General features: G+C 37.0%; 1 protein-coding gene across 6 annotated transcripts in view; it reads right to left on the reverse strand.

Moving 5' to 3' along the window:
• Nucleotides 1-432: 432 nt before the first annotated feature.
• TRIP12 (thyroid hormone receptor interactor 12) overlaps nucleotides 433-12,477 on the reverse strand; it is a 73,455-nt gene continuing 61,410 nt past the window's right edge. For all 6 annotated transcript variants that reach the window (XM_009325082.1, XM_009325081.1, XM_009325079.1 and 3 more), the window contains 9 exons: nucleotides 11,966-12,064; nucleotides 11,309-11,423; nucleotides 10,870-11,024; nucleotides 10,176-10,340; nucleotides 8,784-8,948; nucleotides 5,156-5,269; nucleotides 3,230-3,324; nucleotides 2,922-3,025; nucleotides 433-1,810 (listed from right to left, as the gene is read on the reverse strand). In XM_009325082.1, the coding sequence (XP_009323357.1) occupies nucleotides 1,614-1,810; nucleotides 2,922-3,025; nucleotides 3,230-3,324; nucleotides 5,156-5,269; nucleotides 8,784-8,948; nucleotides 10,176-10,340; nucleotides 10,870-11,024; nucleotides 11,309-11,423; nucleotides 11,966-12,064 (1,209 nt within the window). In that variant the 3' untranslated portion in view covers nucleotides 433-1,613. The remainder of the gene's footprint in view (nucleotides 1,811-2,921; nucleotides 3,026-3,229; nucleotides 3,325-5,155; nucleotides 5,270-8,783; nucleotides 8,949-10,175; nucleotides 10,341-10,869; nucleotides 11,025-11,308; nucleotides 11,424-11,965; nucleotides 12,065-12,477) is intronic.

The raw sequence follows: 12,477 nt of genomic DNA on the forward strand, positions 1-12,477 counted from the left end.
GAAGAATGTCCATTACATGTACTGAAATACATATTCTGGAAGTACAAGTTCTTCAGCTAGATAAAAGAAAACTTGTTATTGTTAGTTTAGGGGAAATACTAGCCTGATTAGCCAGAATTTAACAATTTCTAAGCACTGAAATGAATTTTGATTTCTCAAAGTTGAATAAAAGTAAGTAACTATCACATTTTCATAGAGATGAACTATATAGCAGGTACATCTCAGGAATATTTGTAATCGCCCGTTTTTTTGAACCCATAGAAAGAAAAAATTTCCCTCTAAGTTGGAGGTCTTAAAAGGTCTTGTTTTAGTAGTAAATCATCCGCAAGTTGCAGGCTGTTAGCCAAGTAGATTTTAGGATGATTTACTTGCGTTACAGTAATTTACACAATTGAACTTTATGCATACAGTACAAAACTATGAACAAAAAGGTGAAGCAAACTTTTTTATTTATATTCAGGTAAAAACATTAACCTGATGAAGTAAATTATTGCAGATTTGAGAAATCAGCACATAAAACAGTTGGACAGAGCATTGCTTACAGGTGCTTTATCTGTGTCAAAAGACAAAGGCTGAACTGTTTGTTCCAAGCTAGCGCTGGGGGGGTTGGGGGGGAGAAAGAAAAAACTACAAAAGTAACCAGGAACTTAGATCAAGAACAAGAAAACTGTTTACTCAAACAGGGAATGAAACAACTAATTCGTCTTTTAAAAAACTTTACATCAATTCGAAATGCTCTGGCCTTACCACAATACACACTGGCCAGCCCAAGCTGTTGGACTTCAACTACATGAAAGAAATAATTCTTCCTAGCCTCTAGTAAGAGGCTTTTGCTGCCTGAATCACTGTGTAAACAGCTCTAGAGCGTCGACTGGTAAAGGCTGTTGCCATTATATCCTACCACTACAGTAAAACTATGCTATAAGAAAGGTTCTACCTAGTTACAAAGGCTGAATTATATTGACAATATATATTTGATTTCAGTAAAATTTAAATTATCTTAATCAGAGAAAGAGGCATGGAGCAGTTAAATGCCCATGCTAACCAAAACATAACAATTGTTGAATGTTGCACACAAAAAGAACCAAGTGAATTGCACATCAGACAATACATGAGGATGGGTAAAATTAGAGGCAGGTGAGGGTACACAGAACTAGTCTACTAAACTAGATTCGTCAAATACATGGTGTATTTTCATTTCTGTACTTATGTACAAAAGTTGTCTTTGGAGGAAAAACTTCAGACTTAACTAGATGGATACACACAGCCCAGTATTAAACTGCACAGCGACATTTATTGTTCCAGCCTGGAAAAACATCCCTTTTTAAATTTCACACAGCAAAGCAAGTTAAAAACTTCACTCATCAAATAAATGATAATTTAAACAAGAACTTGCTAAAGAAACCTTGTCACAACAACTTTTAGGGCCTGATCACTTTAAGTCCATAGGGGCCTTTAATGAATATCAACCAAGTGTCTTTGTTTATATCTGCAAGCCGTTTTTCTAAAAAAAAAGGGCGTAACACGTTTCCTTGACTCAGGTGATATATTTAGAAAAGAATCATGAGTTTCTCTTTTGCTGTAACAGGCAGACATTGCATTTTTCATTGTGATCAGGAAAGATGGAATGACTGCTGCCCTTCTCTTGCAGCTATCAAGAGTTTTTCACGCATTATCTCGATAGTTGAATAGTCCGGCAATTTGAGATAGTTCACACAAGTCATTACTGAGGGCAAGAAATCATCTGGATTCTCTGTAGACTCAAATGTCTTGCGTACAATTGTCAACGGAGGATTCAAACTTCGAAAGCCTATTAATGAGAAAAGACATTCAGAATAAGGTTGTTCCTCTTGAAAACCCACAGTTAACACTGTAGACATCTAACAGTGACAGAAGCACGCATCTCATAACTGACTACTTAATCTCTGTTTTTAAAACTTTAGAATATGGCTTTATAAGGCCATATAGCAAGCTAAAAAAAATACCAAAAAAAAAAAAAAAAAAAAAAAAAAAAAAAAATAGAATCACAGAATAGTTTGGAGGCTGAGGGCTAAAAGAGAGTACCCTCCCCATTTATATATAGATGTAAATATATATACATATACAGATACATATATATGTGCACACACTTTTGAAAGTATACACATAAACACACACACAAGTTCCTTGCTCAGGGATTAGGAGCACTCTTGTCATTATAGAGTGTGTCATTATTTAGTGAAACAGACCTATGGGTGGGCCTAAAATATACGTAATTTCCATACTTAAAATTCTTGTTTGGAGGCATTTCTGGTAAAAGGAGCCAGGTTTAAGCCCAAACCCCAAAGAACATAAGTAATGGAACGGATGCATAAATTCTGTTTTTACTTGCAAAGCGTTCAGCTGAGAATACGGTAAAATGTGTACTCTATAATGGTCCCTAGCAAAGACAGCAAATTCCTCAGTTTTCCTCACTGCCTCTCATCTAAATTCTGAAATTCAAAAGGGGGAGAAATTAAAGTTTGTCACCATGCTAGTATTGTCTCCTTTCTAGAAAAAAAAAAAATATTATTATTGTTTCCAGGTAGTAATGCATCATTTTGTTGTTGTCATAACTTAATGCATCTCTAGCCAAGGAATGCAGTAATAAGGGTTTTCAGTTTTGTTTAAGTTTTGAACTATTTTTTGCCCTCCGGTAGATTATCTGGTAACATAAACCTGGAGAGAGTCAATTGAATGAAATGTCACGAGATTAACACAAAGTTTGAGAATTCTACCAGAAGTCTACCCAGCCACTTCTGAAACTAGAAACGTCAAACAAGTATGAACCTCTAAAATACACAGGTATGTAATTTCTTCCTACACTGAAATAATCCACTTATCCTGAAATGCATTAATAATACTGATTTCATATACAGCAGTATGTAATAAACAAAACCTACCTCCTACAGGCAGTCTGGGGCTACCCGTCACAAACTGAAGAAACAGTCTTTGCTGCTCGCTATCAAAGCTACTGAGAATTTCAAAGAGATACTTCACTGCTCGACTAAGGAGGGGAAAAGAGCAAGCTATTATTTTATTTATAGTTAAAATAATTGCATCAGAGTCATTCAGTGCAGTGTGAATATTTTCAAGTAAATTTCATATAATTCTTTTAGCTTGAATAACAGTATATATGTAGATTATTTAAATACATATTTTTCTAGCACCAATATTTATTTATTTTTTATCAAGACCAACACCATATTACCTGTCATGTGTATAACCGTGATCTGGCCTGCAACATTCCATTAAAGTCTTTGCATCCCAAGTGTCCGTTTTACTGCCGCACAAGAGCTGCTCCAACTATAAAATTAAAAAACAAGGAAGGAAATTTTTCCCTTTAGAACTTGAGGTAGAACGAGTACTGTCCGTTCTGACTACTATTACAGCATTCTACTTTCTGGAATGGCTTGCTGCAAAACAACCGCAGTCACCCCAAGCAATCCTCCCAAATTCTTTGAATGCAATAGCTTCATCCCAGTGACAGCCTCATTTGCTGAAACTGCCTTTGCATACAATCCACTACCACATCAGATGCTGAATCTGTCTCTTAGAATCTCTGTCCTCTTAGAACAGAGACAGTCCTAATAAGCAATTTACACTGGAGAACGAAAAATGCCTTAACTTTTTGGAAATCTCACAATTTCTAAAGAAATCTAGGGGAACAGGAAGAATAGAGTGTTTACACTTGCTTTTTAGAACTGAGCTCCTCTTCGAAAGACAAAAAAAAATAAATCAACCATTAGACAGAGATGGATCTGTCAGATAGCCGTTTTGTACTTAGATTCTTTCTATGCACTTGGGCAAGCAGAGATGACAGGCTACAGCCAAAACATTAAAAGCTTCTACAGATGTCCTTCTAGGACACACGAGGAGTTGTTAGGCCCTGGTCCCAATAAAACCAGAGGTTTGACACACCTAGCTGTTCTGTTCATGAACACAAGAATTTTACAAGTTCTTTATAAATAGTTTAGGAACGGTTTGTAAAAAGGTTCAAATGGTTGGGTAGCTATCAGCAAGAGAACACGAGATCACACATGTATATCCTATTAAGGAAAGGATATATTATATCTCACGCTACCCCTAGTAGGCTCAGTTTTGATCAACGGTATTAGTAGATTAGCAATAGACTAGTGTCCGTATTTTAAAGTCTCCAAGCAGAAGCGAGCATCAAACCATGCCAAACGACGACAAGACAGAAGAACAGCATCACATATACTACAAAATGGAGAAGTGTGGGTAAAACACTGGAGAAACTAGACTAATCTGTCACGTTTACTAGCCTTAAATTTGTTGCAGAAAAAAAGGTTGTGGTACTCTTTGGAAGTAGTACCAACAGAGAGGCATGAAGAAGAATCACTATGAGCAGTTACAGATCTCAGCTTTAAGAGACTCTTATATTGCAAAGCACCGAGAACAAAAAAGAGTAACACAAAGGCTTGGCTAACACACTGCTTCAGAGCATGCTTAACATTTCTTCAGGAAGTCAAAGGTGTAGGTTTATGAAGGTAAACAAATCTTTTGAAGTACAGTCTTCAAATAAACTCCCTAAAGGCAGAGTAATAAAACATTCTCTCTTCTAGTCCAGACAACCATAATTGTGTCTCAATTCAGTTCACTTAAGAGTACAAGAATTTTACAAGGAAACCAATATGGTGGGTGGTGAGAACGAGACAAGACCAACTATCCTTATTCTTTACCCCTTCATCTGAATCTCCTCTTAATGTCTAAAGCTTTGTTAAAGAGCTGACTACCTTTTTTTAACTGAGCATCCAGGTAGCATCCATATCTATAGCTATTAAGAGGCACTGGAATTAAAGTATCCATACCAAAATAGAGAGCCTGCATATATAAATCTAAGCACTTTTTCCTCAGAAAAGCTGGATACACTCAATTTTAAAGAAAATGGAGCTGTTCATAATAAAAGCATCAAATAAATGACCACCGAACGTAGAAAACTTTAACATTTAAATATGCAATTTAAAGGACACCAAGTTTTACTAATACGCATCAGAAATGTAATGTAATCAGATTCTGTCACAACTGCACTGCATCCAGCGCATACCTAGGTTCAGACTGTCCATACATATAGATATAAGGTTATAGAGGCATCAGTAAAAACAGGTTTACCAACCTCCTCAGGATAGAAGTACTGAAGATGACTGAGGGGGAAGACTGATTCAAATCCATCTCTGAATGAGTCAAACTGTCTGGCAACACCTTCATTTAGTGCCCAGAATATAACCAACTGCAGGGGGGAAAATAAAAAAGAAAAAAGTCATTTGAATAAAGGAAGCATGGAATGATCAGTACTGTACAAAAGACTACAGCTGCAGAAAAAACCCTACAGAAGCCTAGCCATATGCTCACTGTAGCTGTGGCAGAGTTTGAACTTTGATTCATGAAGCCGCTCTACAGCATTGCCTCATTCTGCCTTAGTTCATAAGCTCACACTGCTGCATGTGTGCGAGTGCAGTGCTGCTGCAATGCAGACAGAATTTGTTGGGTTTTTTCTTTACAACTTTCTCGTGTGGTCTGTCATTGCAAATTAGCAAAAGTCATTTGGAGTTCAAACGCCCCCATATTTAGAATACCCTCAGCATGCAACTCATGCAGAGTTTAAACAATTTATTTGCCTTTGTTTTTGATAAAACAAGGTTAATACATGGAATTCAGAATAGCTGGTTAAACTGATCCTATTTAACAAAATATTTTAACACAAACCTAAACATTTATTAGATATTTTTAGAAGCCTAATCTAGATGTTCTCTCTGTACACTGATATCCATTTAAAATTCAGCAACTGAAACAGAAATCCTCAGGGCATCATTGGCAGTATTATATTAGCTTCCCCCATGGAAACATATGGGTCCCTTTTCTAATATATAGTTAGAAAAAGTAACTTTAAGCTTTTTGTTATATTAAGTAGCTTAATATTTTAAGAATACATGTTGAAAAAAAAAAGAAATGAACTTCATTTCATGTTACTGGGACTTGGTAAGAATCACAAGGCAAAAGACAGTAAGACAGTAGTCTAGGCTTTTTGTATGTGTCTTTTTGTTTTGCTTTTGTATCTGCAGATACCCTCTCAGGTTTAAATTCACCCTCCAAAGTGGACAGCACATGCTGAAACAATAATCACCAGGGAGGAGGGAAGGGGACATGACACCAACAAGACCAAATTTCTTTTGAATCTCCTGCAGCTCGTATTTCTCCACAAAATTAAAAAATACATTATACATGGCAGATTGCATGCCAAGTTCAGATTCGTTTGTCAGTTAGTGCTACTGATGATTACGCTTGCCGTGGCTACCCTCAACTCTAGCAGGAAATGAAGGCTGGTTGTAAAAAATGTGTTGTCAACACACAGCTACTAGTTTTTAAATGTGTTAAATGCTCTGACCTGGAATGCTGAGAAAATCTTTGAAAGATATCTAAGGATGCATCTGAATATGATTAAAAGCCTCACTGATACTGCTGGACTCCTGAAGCAAGTATTTAACCCTGTCCCAATAATTGAAGAGTTACCTGTTCCAGAAAGCTGTCAGATATGAAAGCCTATTAGGATCTGTTGATAAGCTTTCCTAAAAGAAGAGTCAGGCATTGAATTTCAGGTAAGATACATACCCCTACTTTCACAGGTCAGGTTGTAATACTGAAGAGCAAGCTGGTAAGCACCAGCAGCACAGAAGGCTGTTCTATTGTGTTCTGTAATGTAGAATATTCTGTGGCTATTCTAGTAGCAGAGTTGCTGACTTAGAATTGTGATTACTTTTTACGACCAGGAGTGTGTGGCAAAATTAAGCTGCACTGTATTCTTGTGGACTCAAAGAGGAGAAGAAGTTGTCAGGCAAAAAACACTGTACTCCGGAAACTTCTTGTCCACAAATTTAGAACAAGCAAGTTGGCCTCTTTCTTTATGGTACAGGGAAGAAGGGGGCGGGGGGGACACAAGGAAGAAAGAATAAAGTCTTTCACTATACTGGTAGCTGAAGTAGTTCTACTTTCTGATAAAGGTAGCTCCTGTGGGAACCGTCCTTGGGGGAAAAAAAAGGGAGGTGGAGGATGGAATGACATGACTGCAGGAGAGGCATGGAGAGTAACAGTAGGATATTCTAGCTTTATAAACTACTTTTAATGCTAATCCACACACAAGATTTTAAGGAAAATTACATTTTCAAGACCAGGGCAGCTGACCCACAGGGAGCTGTACAGGCTAGCTGATAAATTAAATATACCATTTTAAATTGCAATTCATCATACTTGTGATACAGAGGATGCTAATTTTCTCTCTGAAATCTTTTCCATTTCCTTGACATCAAGTCTGTAATGCTAATCACTGGGACCTAGTTTAAAGTCTCCTCTATATGGCAGGAATATAAAGACAAGGATAGAAAAACTTTTAAAGACACAGGTGTCTTTAAAAGAAAATAGTCTCAAAAGTTGTTTAGAAAGAAGCAGAAAGCAAGCTTTCTGTAGTGATCTGCTTTTCCTTTACAATGCCAGAGGCCTGCAATAGGACAACTACAGGACATCCAAGATGTCCGCGAGCCTTTCTCAGCATATCAGATACCTGATAAGCGTTACCTAGAAGAAAAAAACTGACTGCAAACTGTACAAAAATCAGACTTGAAAGCAACCTTGCTCAGCTTTCCTGTTAGAAACTGCAAATGCTGTTTCTAACAAACTATGGTTGTTGGCATTGCCCATCTGTAAGTCTGCAAACAGCTTTATATCCAAATATGTTTAATTTTATAAGTAATTCTTGACTAGCAGAATTTGCTTTCAACAAAGAAAGATATCAGAACTGAATATGTGCATAACAGCTTGAATCTGGAAGATGAATGGCAACGGCTCAATATTCAGTTGCAAGGATTATGGAATAACTTTGCAAATTTCTCAGTTGGTATCCAGGATCTTATATGCCCCTTACTGAATCATTTCTACCACAACAGCAGCTATGTTTCTTATCAGTGCTTGAAAATCTTAACAGCACTCAGAGTGAAATTGGCAGCAGACTAACCTGGTCAGAAAATGCATTATTTAGGAACTGGAATAATGTCTTTTTCATGATGCAATCAATCATTCTTACCTCCATCCCACTCATGACTTCATGTGATAATATTGCATTCTTCCCTCCTTCCCTCATCTCTTTTCCAGGCTGTTTTTAACCTATTCCCTTTAACGCTTTCTTATGCAGAAACAGTTTCCCACCTTTGTTCAGCAATACCACCCTTTTGTTTTTCTAGGTTTTACGTCCCTTCTGACAAAGGAATAAATCAATATGCAGGTGTACTGTCAACTTACGGTACTGTTTCATTCTCTGTTCCTTACCTGTTTTTTTATGGTTTAGGGGTGTGTGTGTTTGTTTTTGTGGGTTTTTGGGTTTTGGCTTGCAACTGAGCTGATGTTTTCTTAAGTCCTACTCCAAAAAAATTTCACTATCATTATAGCAGTTCAAAGGCCACTGAACTTTGGCCACTACAACACTTTTTATCCAAAAAAAACCATACTTCTGACAACTTCATGATGTATAAACCAGACTTTTTTTGTACTATAAAATTTTCAAGTCAGGTGCGTTGACTAGGATTCAAACATTTTTCTGTAGTAATAAACTAGTACAGAACAGAAACAAATCAGTAGGAAAATTATTGCTGTGCCCCACTTCACAAGAATGAACAGAAATATCTATGGAAACAAACTACTTGGGAGCAAGGTGAGAAAGAATAAAGAGTTTTAGTCCTAGCTTTGCTGTTACGTACTCTGAGATACTCCTCTAAATTGTGGATGGTGACCGGTATATCTTTTCCCCCTTTTTTCAGTTCTATATTAGGGAACCCAGGAAGTGTGAAGTCCAGCCCTAGATCTTCCACTGAGCAGCCATTCATAGTCAGAGCCTCCAACGCATACTGTAGACTTTCTTTGGTCTAAAAAAATTGGAAGTGAAAACCAGTGAGAAAAATTCATTCACATTAACTTATCCAAAAGTTACGACTTCTAAAGCAGTTTTGACTAAGTAAACATTTCTCTAAGAATATTACTATTAATACTGTTACAGTACTCCTTGCTTTCCTTCTGTATTTTTCATACATAACAGTAAACCAAGACAAACCAAATAAACTATCGTAATGGATAAACTTGAAAGATTGTAACAGTACACTTTTTTCCCTAGCAATTTTGGAATTACTTTAATTTCTTGCGTATTATTTATTTAGAAAAGACTATTGCAAGAGAAGATGAGTAATATGCTAAGGCTCTTAGGCTACATTTTTTCCTTAGAATAGTTAATGGCATTCATATTTGGCATGCATACTGACTTTTTCAGCTTTCATCCACCAGGTTTCAGGTTTTTCAAACTCTTGTTGGGAAATTAAAAGCGGTGATCAAGGAGAGAGAGACAGTGAGGTGAAGAGGAACAAAGACCCACAAGCTTGCAATAACTTCACTAGTAACAAAGCAGATGTGTTAAAGAGTATAAATTAGGTTGTTACCACCTACCATCTATTAACACTGGATGCTAGAAAGCAAGCATGCATGCCAAAGACCTTTTACCACTACTCTGCAACAGTGAATGGTACTAGTTTTAGCTAAGAGCGGATAACCTTGAAAAATTAAGACTCTTCTGCATCTATAAAAGAACCTGTATGCTCACACATGAAGCCAGTTTACACCAACTCTGCATACAGCTTTCAGTGGGGGAGGAAAAAACCACAAGAGGCACTCCCTTACGGAAACCTGAAAATTTTACTAAACCAACTAATAGAAAAACCCCAAGCCTTTTGAATGTTTAAAAATCAAGGATAGATTCCCCCCCCCCGATATTAAAGTTGGTCGGTCTTTTCAAAGTGAACCAAAAAGAGGAGTTAACCTTAGGCAAACATCTGGCAGCTTTAGCCATTTCTAGCCTGCATTTAATCACACAGAAGAATCCCATAATAAATTTCTAATGTTAGAGTCTACATTACAAAAAGACTGTGTTATAATTACTAGCCAATGATTTAATAACATTAAAACTACTCCTTTTATTAGAATGAAGTCATTATCACTATTACCATCAGTATTAAGCACTATCATACACACTCAATTACAGCTACTTCATAAAATCTAAATGTTTGTGCAGATGCACTCTTCCATTCTTAGGGTTACTTTCCCACCTGTGTTTTGTCCTGTTCAAGTCTTTTCTTTTGTCTTACAATATCTTCAAGGTGATATATTGATTTGGCTACTACTGGATCAATACTGAACAAGTCATGTGATGTCAAGGAAGTTTCCTGTCGTAGCATCCATTTATAAAAAGGAAGTCCAAGAGGAAGGTCCACCTGGAAATCAAAGCTTTGTTTTAAAAAGTCTGTCTTTGTTTTGAACTGTCCTCCAAAACTACATCTTTTACTATTTTCTCTCTTGACTAGATCTAGAATACCATTTACTAATTCATAGCTCTGGCGCACACCAAGACACCACGTCTGAGCATTTTTACCTGAGAAATTTACAGTCGAGAAAACACAACTGACTGCCTAGCGCATATGCATTAGAGCAATCGGCAAGCTAGCAGCTGGAATAATAATAAGCCCCAAATGATCTTTAAAGAAGATTGGAGAGAGACTGCAACACATGGCAGGCAATGGCTTTTGGCTTTTTTCACTACAGTCTTAAAAGCCCCTGTAAAAATCTTCAATATACACTACCCTTTCCCCCTCAAAAGCTCAGCTGCATCTCCCCCCACCCCGCCCAAACTGCTAGAGCTGAAAATAATTCCATGCAACTCTTAGTGCTATTTTTCCCCCAACACAGTCAGAACTAGAATTTTCATTTAACCCTTCAGAATCACATTTTCCATTTTATTCTCACCAGTCTAAAATCCATGATTGCCTTGGCCATTAGTTTTCCCAGAAAGCGGAACTTCATTTTAACCTTTGCTATGTGAGCTGGCTTGGCTGTTCTACCAAAAGGAAGTGCAAAAAGGCCCTGAAGGTTATGGATGTACTTGGTACCTTCCTGGCTTCCTGTTGACGAAGAAAGAAAGAAAGAAAAAAAGAAGTTCAACACATACACTGCTAGTTTCATTCCAGATGCAAGTGTGAAAGCAGCTATCAGATAACCATAACCTAAAGTTTCTTATAAAATTAAGAAAAAACCCATAAAGATAATCACACACTATCGTGAGGCATATTATCTGACCACAAACTGAGGTGCTCTTTCAATCAAAGCCATTCATGTAATTAAAGTCAACTTAGAATCAATTCAATATTAGATCAATATTGATAGTTTAGGTAGTACAAACGTTTACCTTTTGGATTGGCTAAAGTCACTTCTTCTCCCCTCCAAAGGCCTAAGTCTGCTCTCTGTAGTTCCTGAGATACAAGTGCATAGAACTCTAGCGTGGGGCCTAGGCCTGTGCCAACCTTAAGGGGGAGGGAGGGTGCGGGGAGAGGAGGGAGAATGAGATAAATAAATGAGTCCATTAGGTCAGTTTGAATACCAAAATCTTTACTTAGACTGAGAAATACAGTACATTATTGGCTACAAAGAAGACTGCATTGCAAAAGGCATCTAGAGAACCTAACTACGCCAACAGTTACAATACGACTGAGACAGCTTGGAAAGACCACATATCAGAGGGAATAATAGTGGACTAAAAGTATTAACCACCTAATGGTCATATTATAGAAGAAACACACACAGCTGTTTGCTTAGAGTTAGAAAAAAATGTGCTCTGCAGAATAAGACTGATTATGAAATTTAGTAGATCAGAAAGTTTCTCCTAGCAACTAAAAAAAAAAAGAAGACAACCAAGTAGATCAGGGATAATTAATAGATAAAATTTTGTGGCACCAGCAATGGTAAGGACCACGAGTCTGACCAAGTCATTCTACGAAAGTTGTAGCTTTTTTGTATTAATCTTCAGTAAAAAGGGGTTAAATTAGACTGCATTGATATTACTTACTTCATTCTCATACTGGATTTCCAACATGGCTCTTGAACTGCCTAGATCCTGCATCACAGATTCTGCCTGTTTCAACAGCTCATCTCTGTTCACAGTGCGCTACACATTAGAGAAGTTTTAAGTAGTGAAATTATGTCTGTAAGTCCCAGCTCCCAAGGCAGTTACAACAGGAAAAAAATTAGTTATGCAAGTTTTTCCACCCCATGCTAATAGTTCCACAGTTCAACAATTTGTAAGCTTATACTTTGATAAAATAATTCCTTCTTCTATATCAAAACTGACTAGAATTAAAGTGTTCGATATAAAATGAAAAATCAATGCCTTACATTTGTACCAGTATAACTAATAGGTACTACTCTTGCCAAGAATCTGGCAGTAGGACTATAACATAGCAGAGAAGTGTTGTCATGTGATGTTACATACCTCGAACTAATATGTGGAGAAGAAAACACAGAATAAAGATGCCAAAATCCAGCAACCTAAAGGAATAATCTTATGCCCTGCCCTTGCAG

The sequence above is a fragment of the Pygoscelis adeliae genome, unplaced genomic scaffold (genome assembly GCF_000699105.1).
Source record: "Pygoscelis adeliae isolate BGI_AS28 unplaced genomic scaffold, ASM69910v1 Scaffold155, whole genome shotgun sequence".
NCBI lineage: Eukaryota > Metazoa > Chordata > Aves > Sphenisciformes > Spheniscidae > Pygoscelis > Pygoscelis adeliae.